The following is a 22,669-nucleotide window of genomic DNA, read 5'->3' as shown; positions in this document are numbered from 1 at the left end:
ATTCATTTTTAAATTTTTTTTTTTTTTTTTTCATTCACTGTCCCGACAAGCTATTAACAAATTGCTTGCCTAATATTTCAGAATTAACCAGTCTTTTTCTCAGCACTGAACTAATAGGTTACAACACAGAAGATTACCCTAACCAGACTCTAGAGAATTCAGCAAATACATGTCATAATTATCTTTTTTTTTTTTGCCATAAACCAGCAACACCACCAACCAATCAGTCATCTAAAAACAGAACAGGTGCATGCAGAGATTTTGCTTTTGTACTTGCATCGAGTGTAGCATATTTTACAACCGGGCGGAACCCACAGTGCACATCAACAGGAAGTGAGTTCTGAGGTTAACATCTATAAGTAGTAGATGTGAGGGTTTCCCTGACCGCATCACTGGCCAAACCACGGCATTTCAAACATGAACAGATGTAGAGAAAAGCCTGCAGACATGCTTCCTAAGATGAAAAATGCTTTTTCTCTGATGTTCCAATTTCACAGGAAAGAAATATTTTCTGTTTAAAATAAAGATCATCTCAGATGTTTCTTCTAAAATTAAAACACAAATTAAGGCAGTTGTTGGATCTGAAAAATCAGAGATTTTTTAAGACTCCATTTGATTTCCATTTAATCCCACCGCTGTCTACAACAGGTGAAACTATTAAGGTAATAAAGCAATAATTCAATTGTAATTTTTACTTCTATGGGACAATTAATACTTTCTATGCATATCAATCTCGAATTTTTAAATGTTTATATCTAACATGCAACAGCTTAATCTGTATTAATTGTTAATAAAAACTCAGACAGACTAACAATCTTGAATCTACATGTACCATTTAGAATTTGTATTTATTTTCTTCATTTGTTTTCAGCAGCTCAGGGTACAATAACAATTTTATGCTTTCCTAACTCGCATCAGCCGTAAACTGTCCCAAAACTCTCCAAAAGCAGTGCAACACATAAAACAAATGTCTGACCATGAGTCAGAATGCTATTGCTGCTTCTAGATCCACTTGCAAACAACAATGTCCCTCACCTTCAAAATGACCACAGCAGGGCTGCATTCTCATTGACGTGCAAACACTGACCGCTTTGTGCTTATGTGTTCGTGTCTGCAGTTTATTCACTTTAATTTGACATTCCAGGCATTTTTGTGCAAGCTGGAGCGCTAATTTATATCTCATTAAAGAATTTGAGGAACGATTTTCCAGTCGAGTTTGTTTTGAGCTTTTTTAGATTGTTAATTACAAACAAAATGCATTAAAGTAACAACAGGGAACCTCAGGGATACACACAAAATGATCAGATCCCAAACCGATTAAATCTCATCACGTACAGAATTAATGAAATAAACCAAAAGCATTTGCAGAGGGATATAACGACAGTGGCTGTGCTGATAAATATGCACACAGGAAATGAACAACTAGGAACGCATGTCATAGTGCACCCTCCAATTCCAGAAACTGTAGCGCAGGTAAATGCAGCATTTGGGCACAATTTGCATTTATTTCTTACAGTTGCTTGCCGACTGGTTGTTAAGAGAAGTGTGCGAGCAGCGCCTGAGCCCCAGGCACCTATCTTCAGCTATCAGCTGTCACATCACAGTCCCACACACAGAGAAATACACACATGCACAAATAAACAACACATTCTGCAGCCTGGCCTCCCAAACAAGGCCGGCCTTTGTCCACCTGTCATATCTGACCTTTTCTTGCTGCGATAGCAACATGGAACTAGCGGCCTGCAGAGAGAATCTGTGCCTGTGTTTCAGCTTCTCTGTGTGTGTGCGTGTGTGTGTGTGTTTGTATGTGTTAGGCTTGTGTCGCTCTCATATGTCTGACTGTGTGTAGGTATGCATGTGCACATGTGGCAGTACTCGTCCTACTGTACCTGAGATCTCCTCCAGGCACTGTTTGGCGGTCTTGCTGTAGACCAGGTCTTTTGAGGGACTGAGACACGGTTCAAGGGGGACCACAGTAGTGCAGTCGTTCTCTGAATACGTCCTGAGTGAAGCAAAAGGAAAAATTACATATGAATTGTTAGCATTTCACATAGAGTAGATTTTTTTGCAGGCATGCATAAATACTATCATACAGTCAACATGAATTTTGCATTAGATCAATCCAAGTGCCACTTATTTTAAAAGGAAGCAACCTTAAAAAAAGTTTTAAAAAAGTATTTATGCACTTTCATTTTAGTAACATTGATATACTATTATAGTTTTTGATATATTTTCAAATAGATTTCATTTTTATATTTTCTGTTTCCATTTTAATTTTAGTTATTTTAGTTTTTGTAATTTTATTTTATTGAGAAGCTATTAGAATGAGTTTTGTAATACAACTTCCTCAACTCACTTGCCCTTGCCAAGCATGCCTAAAAGTTTGACTCTAAGTGTAGTTCTAAGAGCATGATAACCACGTGGACCTGTTCAAAATGCATTGTATCGTCTCGCACACCATCAAGTGCTGTCACAGCCCTGCGGGTTTTACAGTGTCAAGCAAAGCTCTCGAGAGGAAGATCTGCAGTGGTGGAGGGGAGTGTGATAAGGGCTCCACTTTAAAATTCCATAAAGACTTTAGGTTATAATCCTTATGAGATGGCACTAAGAATGCCAAACACAGCTTTAAGAAAACGGCATCATCTTTCCTGTGAACAATGAACGTGTGGCAAGAGTGTGTTTTTAAAAGAACTGTTAAACTCTTAAGGTTCAGTGTGTGCAGGTATGACACACAGGGGTCACTGAGTTTGAAAGCTCTTTATTCAAGCAAAGGATTAAACCTGTTACTGAACATACACAATTGCTCAAGGACAATACCCTTTCACTCTCGTTTCCAACACTCTCTCGTCTTTCATGTCAGTTGTTGTCAATCACAGGCCCATTAACACTCTCTTTGTCTCTTTAATAAGCTGACTCAAACTGTTATGAATGTCCTATGCCCATCAATCACATATTCTCTTTTCTGTTCCCACTTCCTCTTCCTCCACTCTAACCTATTCACCCTCATTAGTCATCATTTGTGATGTCATCCATCTCTTGGTGAGGACTGAAAGAGGCCACGCCCCTTAAACGAGGCGGTCTGGCAAACGGCACAGCGGTACCCACTCGGGCTAATAATACTGTCGAGATGAGACATTTACCCACTGCTTTTTCTTACAATGAATTGCACGATTGGATAGGCGGCGCAAGGGACAGATGATCAGTGGGTGTGTGTTTGTGAATCTAGAAGATGGTTTGATAAACTATAGATAGATTGCTGGTTCAACATATATTTGCCTGTTATTAACAATGCTTTATGGTGCTCTGTCAGCCTCTGTGTGCAAGTGGGGTCTCTCTCCGTCTGGTCAAAAAAGTACTCTTGTCTAGACAGTCTATACTGAAAAGAGATCCATTCTGTTAACATCACCCCCACAGTCAGATTTAACGAGACATCCTCCAAATTTCTCGTTCTGCCTTCAAACTGACAGCAGAGCAAAGAAATGATTGATTAGAAAATGACTGAAACCCGGGTTGCCTGCACAGAAACACCACTGTGCAACATATCGTAGCATGTGCAGTTCCCTCCAGGCCACCTCTAAAACATTCAGATTTTGGTAGATCTTTCATGCAGATATTATATTAAAAGAAATTATATTTTTTGTATTGTTTATGGTGTGTCTTCATGATTAATGATTACGAATTGGCTACACCCGTTACATTTGGCATCAGAGATTCTTTAAAGTATCTGTCTTGTTAGTGGTGTGCAGAATAAGTAAAAGGTGAGGTAATTATTCTGGACCTCCTGGGGATGAGAGTTTCATCTTTGCCTGTCTATTGAGGGTAATTTTAGGTTTAGTTTTATTTTAGCACTTCAATTTAAACTAAGAAAAAATGAAAAAAAATATATAGCTGAAATAAAATTAGTTGTTATTTTTAAATATTTAATTTTATTTCAGTTTTATTTATTTATTTACTTACTTGTTTATTTGTTTGTTTTTCAGTGGTTTTATTGTCAGGTTCAAGTTAACAATAATAACCCTGCCACTACTAATAACCCTGGGACCATATGGCCATGAGTAATTTAAATTATAAAATATTATTATTATTATTATTATTATATAAAATTGTTTATTACATATATTTATAATAATAATCATAATAATAATAATTTATTAAAATTAAAATAGTATCATTTTAAAAGGAATGCTTAGTATAGACTAACTGTAGGCCCTACTACTATAATCTAACACTATGATTTTTCTCTAAGGAATAAATCACAGATTAGTGACTTCATGTAGCTGTTTTCCTTATAGGGTTTTTTAGGTTTGACAACAGGTTTGTCATTGTGGGGACACCTGGCCCCCAAAAATATACAAAAACCTGACAAACACATTCAAACACAATACTGTTCAGACTTAGCTGAAATAGACTGGGAAAAACTCTGATTGTATATGCATAACAACCACACCTACAACAAAGCCATCCCAGGACACCTGCACTCGCCCAGATAAACATTCCCTCTCACACACACAGTCACACACAAACAATTCACCAGCCAAATATTTCAGTGGCATGTCACACTGTTAGTTTCACCATGTGTTCCACACTCATGCCATTGAGATGCTGCATTACCTGTGACAACACACACACATACACATAATTCACACAAACTCTTGCCTGCAAATGCAAATAAACAAATGATGCAGAAAGGACGATGGCTTAAACTGTCAGGTAACTTCAGGGCTTGGTGAGCTGAATGAACAAATTAAGTGATGAAATTGCATAAAACAAAACAGATGGATTCGACAGAAGGTCAACTCATGACACACACAGAGATTTTACTGGCAGCAGACACATTGTTTAATCTTTTTAATATCGTTTTTAAGCAACATCACTGAAGCTGAGAGTGTTGATGTGAGGAGAGGCAGTGGACGGGAGGTCAACCTACTGTTCTCCATGCCAGTGGAGGCAAATACAAAAGCTCTCTTCCAAACCCACGTGAGCTGCCCACCTAGACAACATTTTAGGCATCTTCACTCCCAACATAAAGGCTCAAAAAGTAAGATGCAAAATTAGACTGCCTTATACAGTACCTAAGGCAGCAGTATACATACTAGGATAAGAAAAACCTAGAATTAACTGTGGACATTCAAAATATTTATATTTTAGGCCATGTGTCAACCAAAGCGTTTTTTTAAAAGAGGCTAGCATATTTTTTCAATGGGAATGGCGCGTTTCTCGCAGTTTATCAGCGCCGAAAGTTGAAGAATATTTAACTTTGGGTAAAACGCAGCGCTCATCACTGTCACTTAGTCAGCTGTCCAATCACAGTGGAGGAGGGGCAGGACAAATTCCACACCGACCAACCACCACATCCTAATTGTACAACAGCAACAGATGACAACAAGAAGCACAACAACAGAACAAAAACTGTGCAACATATCGTAGCATGTGCAGTTCCCTCCAGGCCACCTCTAAAACATTCAGATTTTGGTAGATCTTTCATGCAGATATTATATTAAAAGAAATTATATTTTTTGTATTGTTTATGGTGTGTCTTCATGATTAATGATTACGAATTGGCTACACCCGTTACATTTGGCATCAGAGATTCTTTAAAGTATCTGTCTTGTTAGTGGTGTGCAGAATAAGTAAAAGGTGAGGTAATTATTCTGGACCTCCTGGGGATGAGAGTTTCATCTTTGCCTGTCTATTGAGGGTAATTACAGAGACATGGTCCTGCTGTCTCATGGATAATGATAATGATTTCACATCCCAGAATAGAACCCAGGAACCCAGATCTGTCTTGTTTGTCTGAGTCTTGCCCTTTTATGTCTCTAAGCATCATTGGCTATATGGACCCCAGTAGCCCTGCCAGGACTAAAAGTCAGCTGGGTCTATGATGAGGACATAGTAAGTCTGAAAAATGACCAGTTCTGTCCAAATGAACTGTTCTGTCCAACAACGTTCTAAAATAATTTTATCCAAAGGGACAAAGCACACTGATCAAAAGGAAAGCCCACCTGCCATTAATTATCTTGCTAGGGCGCAATGGTAAATGTAAGTGACAGCTCTAGTGAAAAATAAAAGTACTAAAATATATTTGAAATACATTTATTCCATGCTAAGTGTACTACAAATACATTTACATATTTATGTACTTAATAAAAATACCCTGTAACTGTACTTTTAGCATACTAAACTGGTATACTCAAAGTCTGCGAAATTGGAACAACTAATTTTGTACTTAATGCACTTTAATTGTGTGTAAGTAATGCTGAAGTCCAACTAAAGATATAAACTAAAAGACTAAAGATTAAACTAAAGATTGCGCTAAAGTGTAACTATTGCAAATATACTTCAGGTACACTTTAAATATCTTGCAAGGGGCAGGACAAATTCCACACCGACCAACCACCACATCCTAATTGTACAACAGCAACAGATGACAACAAGAAGCACAACAACAGAACAAAATCATTTAAAACAAGGGCCAGAGCAAGTTCTTTATATTGTGTCAACATTTTTATATTCATAAATAAACTATCTGCAAAATCAGATAGTTACAGTTCAGCAGATATTCTGTATCATAACAGCCAAAGCATCTCAACTGAAAAAAATGCTGCGCCTCAGAAGCGCTCTCAAGCGCTCATAGCTAGGCGTTTTCAGCAGAACGCCTGGTGTTTTCAGCTTGCTAAATACGCTTCGGTGGACATGTGGCCTTAATGTATATTACATTTTATTCAGTGCAGAAAAGTACTGAATAATCTGATAAATCGGTGCACTGTGATAAATTTGTGCCCGTTACCTTAATGTAAAATCTAATTTTCAAAATTGTAGTTCAGTAATGAAAAATCTATTTCAAATAAACACTGTCATTTTGAACTTACTATTCATAACAGGAATCCTGAAAAAAAGCATAATGGTTTCCACAAAACTATTTTTCACATTGATTTTATATATATACACTTTAAATATCTTGCATTTAAAGACCGATATTATTCAAAGATCATACAGTCCTCATCAATAGTGACATTAAAACACATTTTAGGCTTAATATTAAGAAATGTGCATTGTGCACAAGTAGTACTCCAAATAAAGTTAAATATAACTAGTAAGTCTCGAGCGATACGTCAATAAATATGCTAATAGATTTGAACTGTATTTTAAATACATTCCTTTTTACTAGGGAGAAGTGGGATCTTATGTACTTTTCTGTGACTGAACATGACAGATCCAGATCTGTAATCATCAAGCTACTACCCACAACTTCAACAACCATCATTCGCAATATGCAAAGCAAGAGATCAGAAAATGCAACAATCATGTGCATTTGTGTTTAGGAATTGCTCACCGATACATGAAGGGGGCGACGGTTGCCGTGTTGGGATGGTTGTGTTGTTGCTGCTGGGGAAGTTGTACTGCCCCATTACCTCCTAGAGCTCCTCCACCACCCAGCCCAGATGTGGCGGATCCAGAAAGCGCTGAGGTACTTGTTGATGACACCATGCTGGTCTTCCGATTCTCCAATCCTGCCAAAGATCTCTGCATATATATAGACTGACCACCTTTACTAAGTTTGGTTTTCTCACCACCTGTAGCAGGTACACTAGTTGCAGGTACACTGGGTTGGCTAGCTGCAGGCTTGGCAGTTGCTGTTGGAGCCTTCAGACCAGGCTTGGGGATGCCGCTAGAGGCGGGGGTTGCACTTTCTTTCTTCACAGAGGCTGTGGACGTTTTGCTTCCTTTGGGGATAAGGCTGCCAATCTTGGAGCCTTTCTTAGAGGGCTCAACTATTACTGGCTCCTCTTTGGGTGGTGTGCTTGCTTTGCTCTTGGTCTTGTTCTTGTCCTCGTTGTCTTTGGGTTGTGGCAAGGACTTATTGTTGTGGTTCTTGCAGTTGTTGGTCTTGTTTGGGGGTGCAAAGGAGGATGCGGGGGTCTTCCCCTGCTGTTTTGAGATCCCGCAGGGTGGTGTGGGACTGCAGGTCCCCTCATCTCCAAACTCTGACAAATCGTCCTCCTCCTGGAGAGCCATTTCGGCCACTGAGGGTGAGGTTCTGGATGCGGATCGAGGGTTGATGAGCCGGAATTTCTCCAACATGGAGCGCTGGTTGCCGGGGGCTGATTTGGAGGAGTCTGTGATTGGGGGACGGAGGCGATCGGACGATGAGGGAGGGGTTGGGGAAGCGGTTGGACTGGGCGGCTTGGTGGCCAGCATAGACGAGGTGGCACTGTGCTTCATGTTCATGGACTTGCTGCGCCAGGTCTTTCCAGCAGTGGGAGAGGGGATAGCAGAGGCCAGCTGCTGCCCGCTGGTGCTGTAAGGCACCGAGCCACTGCCGTTCATGCTGCCTGGCAGAGGAATGCCCTTCACCGACTCTGTATCAGAGAAACAGACCACACAGCGGACACATCTGTTAGTCTGATATACAGTAACTACACCCTAGAAGCAATACAAAGTTTGTCTTTGGCAAGGAGGAAAAAAATATGACTACAACAATAATCAAATATTAGCATAAGTGGAAAGAGATTGTGGGAAGGCAAAGCGTCCCACAAACACATGAGGAACAGATAGTGCTCCGTCCAAATCTTTACTCTGCAATCCCACCGCATACTGAAATCCCAAGCAATGCTGCAATGCACTCAGGCAGAAAATTGGATACTAAATTGATTTTGTGGGATTTCGAATACTTTGTTGTTGCCAGATACCGTCTTGTTCTTTGTAAATGCAGTGATGTTTTGAACAGAGTCAACATGGCTCACAGAATGACATATATAAACATACTTAATCCAATATAAATAGATTATGCAAATGTGGGGGAAACATAAAATATACATATATCAAGCATGACAATGCAGAAATGTAACACCCTTTAAAATACATCTTGTCTGGTGATGATGATGATGAGGATGACGACAACAACTTCCTATTGCTAAGCTCAGGGCCCAGGCTCAAAATGTTTTACTATTTTAGTGTATATAAATCGGATTACCTTGACTAGATCTCAGTGGATTATACATTATTGACAAAAAATTATGTATGCTATTCTTTTGAATACCTTGTCAATGCAATGCATATGAATACAGTAATCATACAGTAACATGGTATATACCAAAATACCATGATGTTACTACCATATAATACCACCAGTTTACCATTGCACTGTCTCCACTGTACTTCTTTGTAAGGGGAATGCTAATGCTCAGAATGTTTTACAGTTTGAGGGTGGAATTTTTAATTTAAATAAAATAATAAAAATAAACAAATTTGCAATGTGACATTATATTGACGACAAAAATAATTTCTGCTCAAATTCTAATTACTATAATACTAAAAATTGGTATACTGCAGTAATAAAAATGAGAATCCCAACTGAGAATTAATTCCAAAAAATAGAAAATAAAAAAATAAAATGTTTAATCACAATATATATTTTATGAGCCATAAATCTGTCATAAAATAATGTCAGAAGGAAAGAAAATGAAAATATATATGAAAATGAATATAGATAGATAGATTAATGAGTTCCTGTGAATTTAAAAAGATCAGTTATACACCAATGCTTCTGCTGCTGTACAACACAACAAAATGCAAGTAAATCTACTTAATCTTACAGCAACTCAGGCTGTCCCTAACTTTGATTTGCACCCAGATGTATCAAAGAGTCAAGCTGAAAAATTCTAAGCACAAAGGAAGAAAGGCCGAGATGGGACTTCATTTGGTTCCATTGAAAATTGTGTAGAGTGAACAGTGATTGGACTGCGAATGAGCGCTGTGTGGATCGGGCTTCAGTGCATGTGTCAGCTAAATTAACCCTGTCTTTGGAGATAACAGCAGCTTAAATAACAGCCTCTCTCACACACATACACACACCAGACCATCGAAACGTGGTTACCATAGCTACCCTTTTCTCCACACCAATTACTGTGTTGAAAGCGAAACGCCACTTTGTTCTGGGAAGTCTGATAGGATGCCACACAAATTTCAAAACAAACACATTAACAGGTGTGATGACAGAAAACATGGCATTGAAGATTTTCCATCTTAATTTACTACTGTCTAATCCAGAATGGATTGTATTAGCCATTTTCTTTGCCTCTGGCTCTCTTTGTTATCTCTTCTGCCCAGTTCTGATATATCTCTCCCATCTTAGTCACAGGTGCTACTGTATGAAGCTATACCAAAACTTCAATGAATGTACTAAAAACACTGATTTCCTTCAAAGTAATCCAGGAATTGGACACAGTACTTTTGAAAGCTGAGCTAATGCTATAGCAAACATGCTGATTCACTCCTGCAGCCAGTGTGAATGGTGAAATTAGCTTTGTTATACAAGACTTCTTAAAATGCAAGTGTTTGTGCCCACTACCTTGGCATAGGGCTTAAAAACAGTGTGAGATTTGCGTCCACAGAGAGGCTTTGTGCAGAAATACGTAGGTGATGGTAACACAGGGTGCTGACAGATTTGAGGTTAAGAATTAAATCAGTTAAAGGTCAAACTCAGGATTATGAAATTTGTATTCAAGCCTGCCATAAAAATGAAAGACTACATGCTAACTCTGTTCCAAAACCTAGTGAGCTGCCTAGCGGGCTACAAAGGCAGCATCCTAACTGTCATGAAACCCCATAAGTGACCAATTTTGAACATTTTATGGCAAAATAAAGCACAGATTACATTCAACTCACAATGTAGATATTAGCATGTTGCTAAGCTAACAAAGTTGATACAATAACCAACATCAAAGAACCGTGAACATTTGAATGTGTCTTCACAAATATTTTAGGTCAAAGGAATTTGGCTAACAAAAAATATGTAAATCCCTGATCTATTTAAACAGGGACAGCCTGAAATCTATGTAACTGTTGTTAGAAATGATGCTTTAACAGCACATTTCAAATCAGGATTAAAATTCTACGAGAATTGTATCATAAAAATTGTGCTTTTTTAAGCTCAAATTACTTTTTTTCAGGATGATCCAGTTTGTTTTGTGGTGTAAAACCAAACATGTGATTTGCTCTTTTAACTGTATGGTGGGACTTCTATTCCTACAGTCATTCCTACATTTTAAATGCTAGAATGCCTCTTTAACAGGTTTAACTGTCTCTTTTAACTGTGCAACAAAAGTCATGATTTCTCCCATTCATATATGTACCAGACCATTTCTGAATGCATTTCAGAATAGTTTCCCTTATGAAGGACACATGTGATGCTGCCTTTATGTGCGGTCACATTTATTGTTTTGTTTTTTTTTTCGCAGGCAAAATTCAGTCATTTTTGTAGAAAACCACACAATTTCAATTTTAAATGAGGACGATGGATTTCCTCATGCAGATTTGGCAGTGGGTCAAACAGATTCACCATGTTGACCAGAAAGATGATTGAAATCTACTGCTATGTGAGCTTTGCTTCATGCATTGCTACAATATTGACAGTAGACCTGTTTTGCCTGCAAAATTTCACTAATATGACTGCACCTTTAGAAATAGGCCAAAACACTGTATCTCACAAGGCAGCATAATTTTCTGCCTACTGCATGGAACAGCTTTTGTGTCAACTGTACACCTACGATGCCTTAAAATGCTAGGTAGGCAGCTCACTAAGTTTTGGAACAGACCTCTGTTCTCTCCCTACCAGCCCCTCCCATAGTTCCTTCACAGTGCGGCAGACTTTTTGGACCGAGGAAAAAGGAAGATGAGGGAAAAAAGGCAGATGGGAGTTTGCTTTTCTCATCTGTGGAAGTATTAGCGCAGTAGCCCTATAAATCAAGGTTTTGAGTAATGTCAGGCTCGATGGAAAAGGGCAGGAATGGGTTTCAAGAGAGACGTCGCCTATTAGGACTCTCTGATTCATCAAAGCCCCATCTGCCATGTGAGACCCTCTGTCTGGCTTTGTGTGTACCGTCTCGCCCTGTCCCGTAACCAGTGTCTGGGAACACCAGCATCTGTACTAACAACGAACGAGGACCAGTAAAGTCCGGTATAAATCTAACTGGGCAGTACAGCCAAAACAAACAGTCTGTGAGGGAAAACGGTTGCGTTTTGTTCACAGATTCTTGCTGGGAGGGGTGAACCAGGGGCGAAATATGGGTCACACGTCTTTGAACTCCCAACCCGGCTTCAATCAACACACTCCATCAGGTCTAGCACAGATTTATGAAGTAGCCAACTAGCCTGTGGAGATTTACACACTGGTGGCTAAATAGCCATGTGGTTTTATGAAGTCAGCTTTGAATGATGGTTCGGCTTTGACAGGAAGATGAAATCTAAAGTGAACTCTGAATAGGCTGGTTATGTGGAAGAAGCAGAAATATAACATGAACGTCATCTCCAAATATATAGGAGGAGGACAGTGAATGCTGAGGGCAGATCACCTTTTCAGATGTGAATAACACACCAGAGAGGAACCACAGTGCAACATTATACTTTAATTTCCCAGGAAATTGTGTTTTTCCACACATTTACTGTATTTCATTATGAAAATGTAATAATAAATGCATGAGGGAACCACCTCAGAGCATCTTGCCCTGTGCCACAGCGCTATTGTTCCTGTGATAGTGGCACCATCTAGTGGATAACAGGATATAGCTGTTGCTGTTTCATTTGAGTATCGTGCAGAAATCTTGATTTTAATATTAAGATTCTGTATATTGCTCACCTCTGTCGTTGCCGCTAGCATACTGAAGTGGTTTGCTCTTGTCAATACTGTTGAAGCTCTGGCTTCGTCTGTTCAGGTTTGAGGATCCGTGGGCTTTACTACTGCCGCTGCCTGCAGCGGGGACTCTGGAGGGACCTGGTAACCTGTAACACATAAAACACACTTATTTGTTGTGTTTTAATCAAAGGACATTATTAAATATGAACTGTATGAACTGCAATCAATCAATCAATCTATCTATCTATCTATCTATCTATCTATCTATCTATCTATCTCTTCTCTTCTGTGGACACATTTGACCTTACAGAAAGGACCAATGTGTAATTGTATTTATTTATATATTTAATGATTCATTTGCATAAGAATGTATTCTTCGACAGCTGTAAAGACATTAAATATTGTGAATATTTACTTCAAATGGAGGGTAGGCATATGTTTAGCTGTATAAATTAGAGATCTGGTAATGCCTTTTGACAGAAAACACACTCACTTGTTTGACAATGAAACATACACGCCAATAAATTAATAGCATTTAACATCATAATTTGACTAATATACAGTGTCTTCTAAAACAGCTCATTTTTTAATATGTCAACACAATAAACATCTCTTAATTGCTCTAAAATCTGCAATAAAACTAGCATGGTGTGTGTGTGTGTGTGTGTGTGTGTGTTTCTTTGCATCGTCTTGTGCTGTATTCATATTATTGATGATTTACTTGTGCACAAAGCTTGTTAATGACTCACGAGTGCCAGTTTTTAATTGGGAAACACGACCCTGTGACACATCAACCTAACAACGGCTCATAAACATGTCGTGGAGGAACAAAACAGCAGGAATTTAACATTCTTTGACACCGACACTGTTTCTTATAGTTGATTCAATTTTGCACCAAACAGAGATGTTTCACTTTACTCCAATCTGATTACAGCAACAGACTATTGATTTTAACAAACCAAACTGATGACCTAATAAAGACCTAATTATAGTTTCATTTTAAAAACCATCTGAAATTCCCATCATCATTTGAAATTCTCATCACTAATCAAATCTTTTGAAAAATCTTATTACACAGATTCAGAGCAAATAGCTTTCTTAGAAATGATGGATTTGGGAATGATGATTCAGGCAGTTCAGGTGCATGTCTCATCAAGCTTCTAATGACCCTGCTTCATCACTCTCTCATTTCCCATCAGGCACTTCTGCTTTTCCCCATTAACCTGTTGTGCAGGCCACCATCGCCAGCTATGATAATATGCAAGCATATCTGATGCTATTCCTCATACAGGTTATTTGGGTGAAAATTGGGACGGACTTCAATGTCTGAATTGAGGACAGGGTCTAAATGGAAGAGTTTTAGACGTTTTAGTTTTAGCAGGCCCACACAGAACCGGCGTCTGTAGAGAGTGCCGCAGATTCTCACTGGGCTATGTGTGTTTGTTTATTAAATATTCAGCCTAATTTCATCATGTTTTTATATCAGTAAGACTGTGTTACTCTCAGCTGCACGTAACTGCAGAACTCTGCAGATTTTCCTCCAAAACACATCAAAAGTGAGCAGATTCAGTTTGGCCTGGTTCAAAGACGCAGACAACATCTGACATCAGCATTTATAAGACATTTGGTTTTCTAATTTGGTCTTGAAATGTACCTTAGACTGTGATTTGCATAAATATGTATCATGTATACATTCACAAACACAAATATGCCTGTAGCGGATAAATTTAGTGCTTACCAGGCATCCGAAGACAGAGAACGTGGCTAAAATAGACCTGAATTAAAGCTGAGGTGTGTCATTTTTCTTTATTGTATCCCGACTTATATTCAGACAAGTATGATATTTATAGGTTGATTTGCCTGAAAAATCCATGACACTTTCAAAGCATTGCTCTTTTTGAGCATCCCGACCAAGCCGACACAGCAACACACTGGCTCAACCAATGACATGAGTTGGGGGCGGGACTATCAGTTTGATTTGGCCAATAGCACGGAGGCAGTAAACTTGAAATGTCCAAGTTTTTTTTTTTTTTTTTTTTTTACAGTTTGATGACACTAATGTTAAAGGCATGACATATTCTGCTTTAAAGGCTGTTACTGAAAAGTCAGTACCTGAAACCTGAGGTGGTCAGCTGGAAGACAGATCTCTGGATTTGCTCTTGTTTATAATTTCTGAATAATCACTGAATTTTAATAACATGTCACATCTTATCCAATCTGTGTCTCGCATACATAAAAAGGCCTTATGGAAGATAAAATCTTTCAAATTATGAATTAAAATTTAGAGCAGGATGTTTAAGGATCAAATAAGACTGCTTCTGTCATCTGTGAATCTTAATACTATCTTACCAATTGAAGTACACTGAATATAGCTGAAAGTTTTGGATTCTAGAGGACAGCTAATTCATGCATTATTATCTATCCTGCTTTCCTTCCTTTAAGAAACAAGATTATAGGTTGTTACAATTTTCTCTCTAACCCAGATTACTGCACAATAATCTTGTGTTGAACCGATCAATTAGGCCTCAGACATAGAGTTTCATATGCATCTCTCTGAAGAAACAAACAGGAGTGTGTATTTTTGTTTGTGTGAATGTATGTGTGTATTAGTCACCTCTGAAGCCTCATATCAAATGTCACTTCAGTGTAAGAACAAATAAATACATAACATTGCTGAAATTAAATTAACACTAATTTTAACATGTACTCAAAATACTGATTTATTCATGAATAATACAATTGAATAGAACACGCCAGCCTATCACTGGAACATATTAAATATTAATTAACTATAATTAAAATGTGTCTGAAATTCATTAATTGACGATCGTTCATTTGTGAACCCACAGCAGACAAGATTTGGGAATATTTTTTGACAACTGGCCAGTGAGATGTATTAAAGTTTTTGAAAGAACTCTCTAATGCTCACCAAGGCTGCATTTATTTGATCAAACACACACACACACACACACAAACAGCCATTACTCCAGTCTTCATGTCACATGATCCTTCAGATAATTCTAATATGCACAAGAAACATTTCTTATTATCAATGTTGAAAACAGTTCTGTTGCATCTTTGTTTTTTGTTTTTTTGTGGAAACAAGATTCTTGTATGAATAAAAAGAGCAGCATTTATTTGAAATAGAAAACTTTTGTAACATTACAAATGTCTTCACTCTCCCTTTCAATCAATTTAATGCCTTCTTGCTGATGAAAAGTATTAGTTTCTTAATTGATCCCAACTTTTGAATGGTAGTGTATAGTGATATCATCAGGGAGAAAAAAAGCCTAAAAATGCCATGAATGATTCATCCATTTTTATAGTTTTCTCTTTGGAGATATTTGATATAAGATTTATCTATTTTCTGGTGCTTCTAACCAGGCGTTCTCACTTTCAACCACCAATAAATCTGATTTCTGATCAGATTTTCAAAAAAAGCTATGCCCAGTTGTGCAGCCCACTGATAACATTAGGTGTGAACGGCTCTCTGCATCCTTATGCTGTATTTAAACTTCTATATAATGAAGTACACAGCACATCTGAACTTAGGATGAGACCAAACTCCAGCATGAAAAAGCTGATTCAGGACCGAATGAGTGTCTACTCCTAACATTTGTATATCAGTGCTTTGAGAGAAGATCTCAGATCCCAAATACTTTGATTAAAACTGCGACGTTTTCATTCCTGTTCCTCTCCCTGCAGACATGTTGTCTTTGAGAAAATAATGCCATCAGTCGAACCCTACCCATAAGGCTGTCAGTGGAGTAAGCACTATATCACACATAGTGTCCATCACATATCTCACATAGTTTGGCCAGGGGCTGCTTGAAATGCTTCGCCAGCACAAAGCTTCCCATCAGCTCTGAGATGAAGCAAATGCTTTCAGGGCCAAACAACTGCTGCCGGAGCTTGAAATGGCAAAAAACCTCCGGTCAGAAATAAACCGCATTCAAGAGCTAGGGTTCATCCGGCACTTTCTGTATCCGTTCATCACGAATCAACCAAGCTATTCAGCTCAAAACCCTCTGAAAAGCTCCAGAAAGATTTCTGAAATGTGAAAAAGCCAGACTAGAGTTGAAGAACGGACACCATCAGCAAGCATTTCTATCATACACCACTTCCATCACCCAGATCTGTTACTACAGCTTTGAACATCAGTAGATCGGCTTTCCCGGTCTCTAGCCTGAAGGTCTGTGGAGAGTTTCAGGTGTCAGAACAGAGCGAGAGCAGGCAGATACAGTTGAAGACTCTACCTTGTGTTTTTCTTCTGAGGGGCTGCTATTCCACTGTGACCTGGTGGACTTGTATATCGTGCGGTGAGACTGTAAAGAGGTAGTGGGAGAGAACGAGAGAGAAACAGGAGAGAAAAAGAGAAGAGGGAGAGAGAGAGGAATGAGGTTAATGATTGGATTGAATTTTTTTTCAAACTGTGGCATCTTTCTCTCTAATGCAATAAGGGCGGCACTTGGCGAGGGTTGGGCGCACACGTGCAAACACAAACAGCATGGCCTCTGTGTGCGCCTACTCAGATTCACATGACATGTCACTCGTCTCAAACCACAAGTATGTGCATTTCCTCCAACCGTCCTACTGTTCTAGTTGCTGTTGTATGTTGTAGATCTGAACTAATTCAAAGCCAAATCACAATCTCCATATACCTGTACCTTCGAGTACGTGTGTGAATGCAGTGAGGGCTTTAATCTCAATAGTGGTGAATCACTGAACGGTTTATATTGACCTCCACAACAACATATCACTCAAAGAAATAAATCCCACACGACAGAGAAGATATTCCTGTAGGTCCGAAATTTACGTATTCACACACACACACACACACACACACACACACACTCTCTCTCTCTCTCTCTCTCTCTCTCTCTCTCACAGATACACAAACACACACCTCTTCCAGAAATATTTAACATGAAAATTGTATATACTGTGGCCACTGATTATACAGTTTATTATTTGTGCAAAAAAATACATAATTATACACAGTTCAAAACCTTCTATTTATCAAAGAATCCTGAAAAAAGTATCATGCTTTTCACAAAACATCAAGCAGCACAACTGTTTTCAACCTTGATAATTATAAGAATTTACATTCCTTTTCTCTTTATATACTGAACATTCAGCTTTGCCATCATAGTAATAAATTACAATTTACAATTACATTACAATGTTTTTACTGTATTTTGCCAAATAATTGCAGTCTCAGTGAGCATAAGAGATCGATCTTTGGTATGGCTGTGTAAAAAATCTTGTATGGTAGTGTATATATAATAAAAATTGCTAGTGCAATAATGTAGAATTCAATATAAAATTAAGTCTGGTTATAGGACAGAGTACAGTATATCAGCTTCAAAAGTGGTTCATCCAATGATATATTAGAACCAAAAAAAATGGTAGAACTTTATTTTACAGTCCTGCTCCTAATGTACACACTATGAACTTATTATAGTTATTACAATTACTAGGTAATAACTAGGTACTAACCCTGAACCTACCCCTAAACCCAACCCTACCCCATATAGCTACCTTATATTACCAGAAGGTAGGTACACTGTAAGTTAAGTACACATAAGTACATGTACTGTAAAATAAAGTGCAACCCAAAAAATATATTATAACTTACATAGCTTATATCATGAAATACATGCACTGTGTATGTTTTAAAGGTGCAACCATAAAGATATAAGCACATGCAGTATACCTACAATTACTGTGAAAATACATACTGTAATGTATAAGGCATTAGATTTGCTGACATCAAAATAAGCCTAGTCCATTTTCCTTAAATTCAGCGTGAATGAAAAGTAAATACAGTATATTGTATGTGTTTTGGGAAGATGTTTGGTCATTAGTACCATAGATGTAACTGAGTTCATGTAAAGCCAGAGACTGGATTCGCTTTTCTGTAAGACTTGATGCATTACTGTAATAAACTTCATGCAAACATGTTTTATGGTTGTTTAGGTGAAAGTACTAGAAATTTCTGAGCTGATCTCTGTAAGGGCAGAGAAAACCTTTGCCTGAAGCTGGGATGAATGAGTGCATTTTGTCAGATCGAATATATGATGGATGGAGGCCCTGCCAGTAGGACTTGTACTTACAACACACACACATAAAACAAAGCACAAACACCCTAGGCCAAAGCACAAAACTCAGAACAGTTGGCTATACAGGTCTCAAATCTCTTTCGCTCCAGCCACTGACAGCTGATTGACACTGGCTTTGTTCGTTCTGGGTGTGCGCTTGTGTTTGTCTATGTTTGGATATGCTGTGTCTAAGTGGGAAATGTGCCTTGACAAGCTTTGGCGTGTAGCAGGTTTGTGAGCGCTGCGTGATGGAATGAGAGTGTCTGTGAACGGCTGGAAGTTGATTACAGTCAAAGGATGAGAGAGAATGAGAAAGAGGGGATGTCCAGTTCGCAATGGATCAACAGTTACAGTGGAAAAACCTCCATCTAAACAGCATCTAGGTGGTATTTCCATCTGCCATGTTGGAAAACAACAGCTCATTTTAGCTGAAGGTCAGCAGTATGATTTGTTGCTAGTCCAAAGTGGTCTATCACATCCAATCAGCCTGACTAAGATGGTTTACAATTTCAAAACCAGGTCTAACAAGTGGAAATCAAGCTGATCAACCATCTACACCATCTTGAAGCAGCTAAAGATCATGAACCAACTGGAAACCATGATGTAACAAGTGTTCAGTCATTTGATTTATGTTTCTTTGGCGTTCCATGCTAGATAACCCCAACCACAGTGATCTCTTTGATCCAAAAACCTGTTCCACATAATTAAATATCAAAAATGTTCTGATTGGTTGTGATTGTGTAATGCCACATCTAGTTAGGCATCCTTCTGAATTCCAAAAGTTGGTTATACAGAGTGACAAATTTGATTTATTTTTCAAATTTTAATAAAATTCTTTCAAAAGTTGCCCAAAGTGAGTGAGAAGGTGGGTGTGAATCCTCAGGAGATCATTATGACCACCATGAACGCTTCACTTTAACAAGTTTCTACGGCGAGTGCGTGACAAGGAGCTGGCTTAAAATGACAGACTCCCTCAAGTGAAACAATGAGGAGCAACAATGACTTCACCAGACTGAGAGAACGAGAGGAAGACAGTGAAACAGGGAGGCAAGACAGCAGGTTAACAAGCATTGTAACCAAAGACAGCTCCAGTGAGACACAAACACTGTCTTTCACTCTCTCATTCACTCTCTCATGAGAACGTGATCATGTCCACATGATTAATGAGGCCCATCGTTTCTCCTCCAGCTCAAAGAAGAACTCAGCTGGGACAGGACGGATAAAAAAAAAACACTCTTTGCTCTACAACTTACTTTCTTTTTCCCTCACTCCTAAAAGCGTTCAGCCTAGCAGCATGACCGTGGTGAGTCTAACAATCTCAAGAATAAATTTGTTGCCATGGGATATCTAGACACACTTCACAGTGAGAAATCACAAACAGAACAACTCTGTCAAGGTCACTATTCTGAACATTTTAAAATGAATCTAAACAATAAGGTTTAGTGAGGATTGCAAATCCACTCACTACAGTTTCTAATCTCAAGATTAGAAATCTCAAAATTAGCCTACCTGCTCAATCTAAAAACATAAAAAGATAAGGATCTTATCTTATCTTCATCTTAGATTAAATGTCATATATATATATATATATATATATATATCTTCTTTAGCAGGACTTTAGAAGTTCTAATGCAATAATACTATATGACTTCCAACAGTAAAAGACAGGAAGCAGAGAATGACAACACTCCAGAAAAGTTTTGAAACTGAGAGAAGCTCAACAACCCATAAAATGAGTTTAAACTTACCTCCCGAGAGAGAAACATCTCATTTTCAAAGCAGAACAGACAACTTCCAAAAAAAGGAACTAAACACCTAAATATAAAATGTCACACTGTGGACAGAGAATAATGATCAAATCTGGAGGGACACAATAGCCTCAATACACCGCACAGCACAGACCAAAAACTTGTGCCATAAATGTTTAAAAACGAACAAACGAGCAACAACCATATGGCTTCCCGTCAAAGTTCCTGATATGTAACATGGTTAGTACTACTGTACCTATTGCTGCCAGACTTTCTCCCATAGGACAGTCGGCTCTTCCTGTCCCGTGAGCTGGGGGCAGACAATCGTGAGCATGAGACCACCGAGTCGAGCTGTTCACCTCGGGACATGGTGCGCTGAGAGGGAGGGATGACACTTCACCCCCCATCTCTTCCCCAGACCTAAAGGCACCGCAGTGTCCAGCTATCCCTCTCTCTCTTTCTCTCTCCCTGACCGTCACTCCAGCAGGTGTTGGCTATAGAAAGCCTGGATCTCTAAAACTGTAAATGGGAGCAGTGCCTATGGGTAAAACCAGCCAGTGTGTGTTATAAAAAGCTCACCCCTCATTCCCAGGGATCTCAGACAGTGCTGTATTATGGTATTTAGATCTTTAAAACAAAACAGATACCCAGCTGACTGGGTGTCACAGTGTTAAATTTTTTAAAGCAAAACCAACAGCTTCTTTTACCATGTTCTAACTAGCAACAAGTGCTAACCGTTATTTAATCTTTAATCTTTTCTTTCACTAATCGCAGCAGTCTGGGTGCATTTTTTCTTCCTGTGCCAATGTATTTCCTATAAGCATGGATGCATTAAATTGATCAAAATTGACAGCAAAGACATTCACATTGTTACAAAAGATTTCACCAAATCAGCACATTAGAATGATTTCTGAGGAATCATGTGACTCTGAAGAATGGAAAAATGGCTGATGGAAACTGTAAATTAAATAGAAAATAGTCATTTTAAATTCTAATAATATCTCACAATATTGCTGTTATTACTGTGTTTTTCATCAAATAAATGCCTTGTAAGACTAAGAATTAATTTAAAAGCATTGAAAAATCTTATAGTCCCCAAACCTTTGAAAGATGGAGTACATTATATTTAATTAAATTAAAAAGTTTCCCCTAGATGAGAAGCAATGGGAGCAAAGACAGTCCTAAATAACTCTGTTCACAGATACATTTAATTGGTCCAAAATCATACTGTACTGTATTTAAACATGAAATATCTTCTCACTGGCTTTTGAATTAAATTTCAGAACAGTAAAATTATTTAGCACCAGCAATCTGATGTATGATGCTTACTCGGAACAGCATAAGGAAGACCATTTTAACTAGTAATTCTTTTTTTGGGGGGGAAAAGCACCATAAGGGCATTAAACATATGAGTTTATTCACTGAGTATGCAGTACACTTTTGCCAGTAAGCTAAAATGCTTTAAGAAACCCCAAGAGTCTGTTTAAGTGTTTCTGTGCTGTTGGCCAAAGACCAGAGTTGATGAATCTCCCAGACCTCTGTAACTGTACAACACACACACTCACACTAAGATAATCAGACAGCCACCCATTTTAACACCTGTAACCCCAAGCCAGTAAACGTTTGAAGAAACACTTCCTAAACGCTCTAAAGCTTCCTTTTTACCCGACTGTCTGGAGATGGACAGAGAACTAAGGTAGTTATCTGAGGAGACTGCATTTACAACATCCTCCAGGAGTGCAGCCAATCTACAGCCCTCCTGGCCCAGTTCTGCACGCCGATATCATTTGGTTGTGTGCGAGTGTGTGTGTGTTTCAGGCTGGCAGTCCAAGGCCCTCTGAACACCTGTCACTGCTGGATGTGAGTTGAGAGAGCTCCCATGGGCCCTGGACAAGAATGAGGGGCAGCTGTTGTCTTTCTCTCACTCTCTTCCTCACTCTCTTTGCACTTGTGAATGCTGACAGCACAGAGAACTCAGCACTACAAAATGCACACGTGTTTTTCTGCCTGTCCCACACACACACACACAAATGCATTCGGGGTCAGGTAACATGAGCCAGGCTGTGTAACGCCACTCATGTGTGGCATCTCCTCTTCATAGTTCCTGCTAAGATTACTCATCTATTTACATCACGGTCATGGCCTTCCTTTTTTACCAACACACACACACACACACACACTGTATA

The 22,669-nt window shown here is 38.6% G+C and overlaps 1 protein-coding gene across 1 annotated transcript in view; it reads right to left on the bottom strand.

The window, feature by feature from the left end:
- LOC107694146 (neuron navigator 3-like) overlaps positions 1 to 22,669 on the bottom strand; it is a 184,387-nt gene that overhangs the window by 73,568 nt on the left and 88,150 nt on the right. Inside the window, exons 6-9 of the mRNA XM_016493750.1 lie at positions 16,891 to 16,959; positions 12,638 to 12,780; positions 7,334 to 8,360; positions 1,890 to 2,002 (exon numbers count right to left, since the gene is read on the bottom strand). Coding sequence (XP_016349236.1) covers positions 1,890 to 2,002; positions 7,334 to 8,360; positions 12,638 to 12,780; positions 16,891 to 16,959 — 1,352 coding nt within the window. The remainder of the gene's footprint in view (positions 1 to 1,889; positions 2,003 to 7,333; positions 8,361 to 12,637; positions 12,781 to 16,890; positions 16,960 to 22,669) is intronic.

The sequence above is a fragment of the Sinocyclocheilus anshuiensis genome, unplaced genomic scaffold (genome assembly GCF_001515605.1).
Source record: "Sinocyclocheilus anshuiensis isolate Anshui unplaced genomic scaffold, SAMN03320099.WGS_v1.1 scaffold1003, whole genome shotgun sequence".
Taxonomy (NCBI): domain Eukaryota; kingdom Metazoa; phylum Chordata; class Actinopteri; order Cypriniformes; family Cyprinidae; genus Sinocyclocheilus; species Sinocyclocheilus anshuiensis.
Note: the sequence above shows the minus strand (reverse complement) of the source record. Positions and strands in the feature narration are given on the sequence as shown.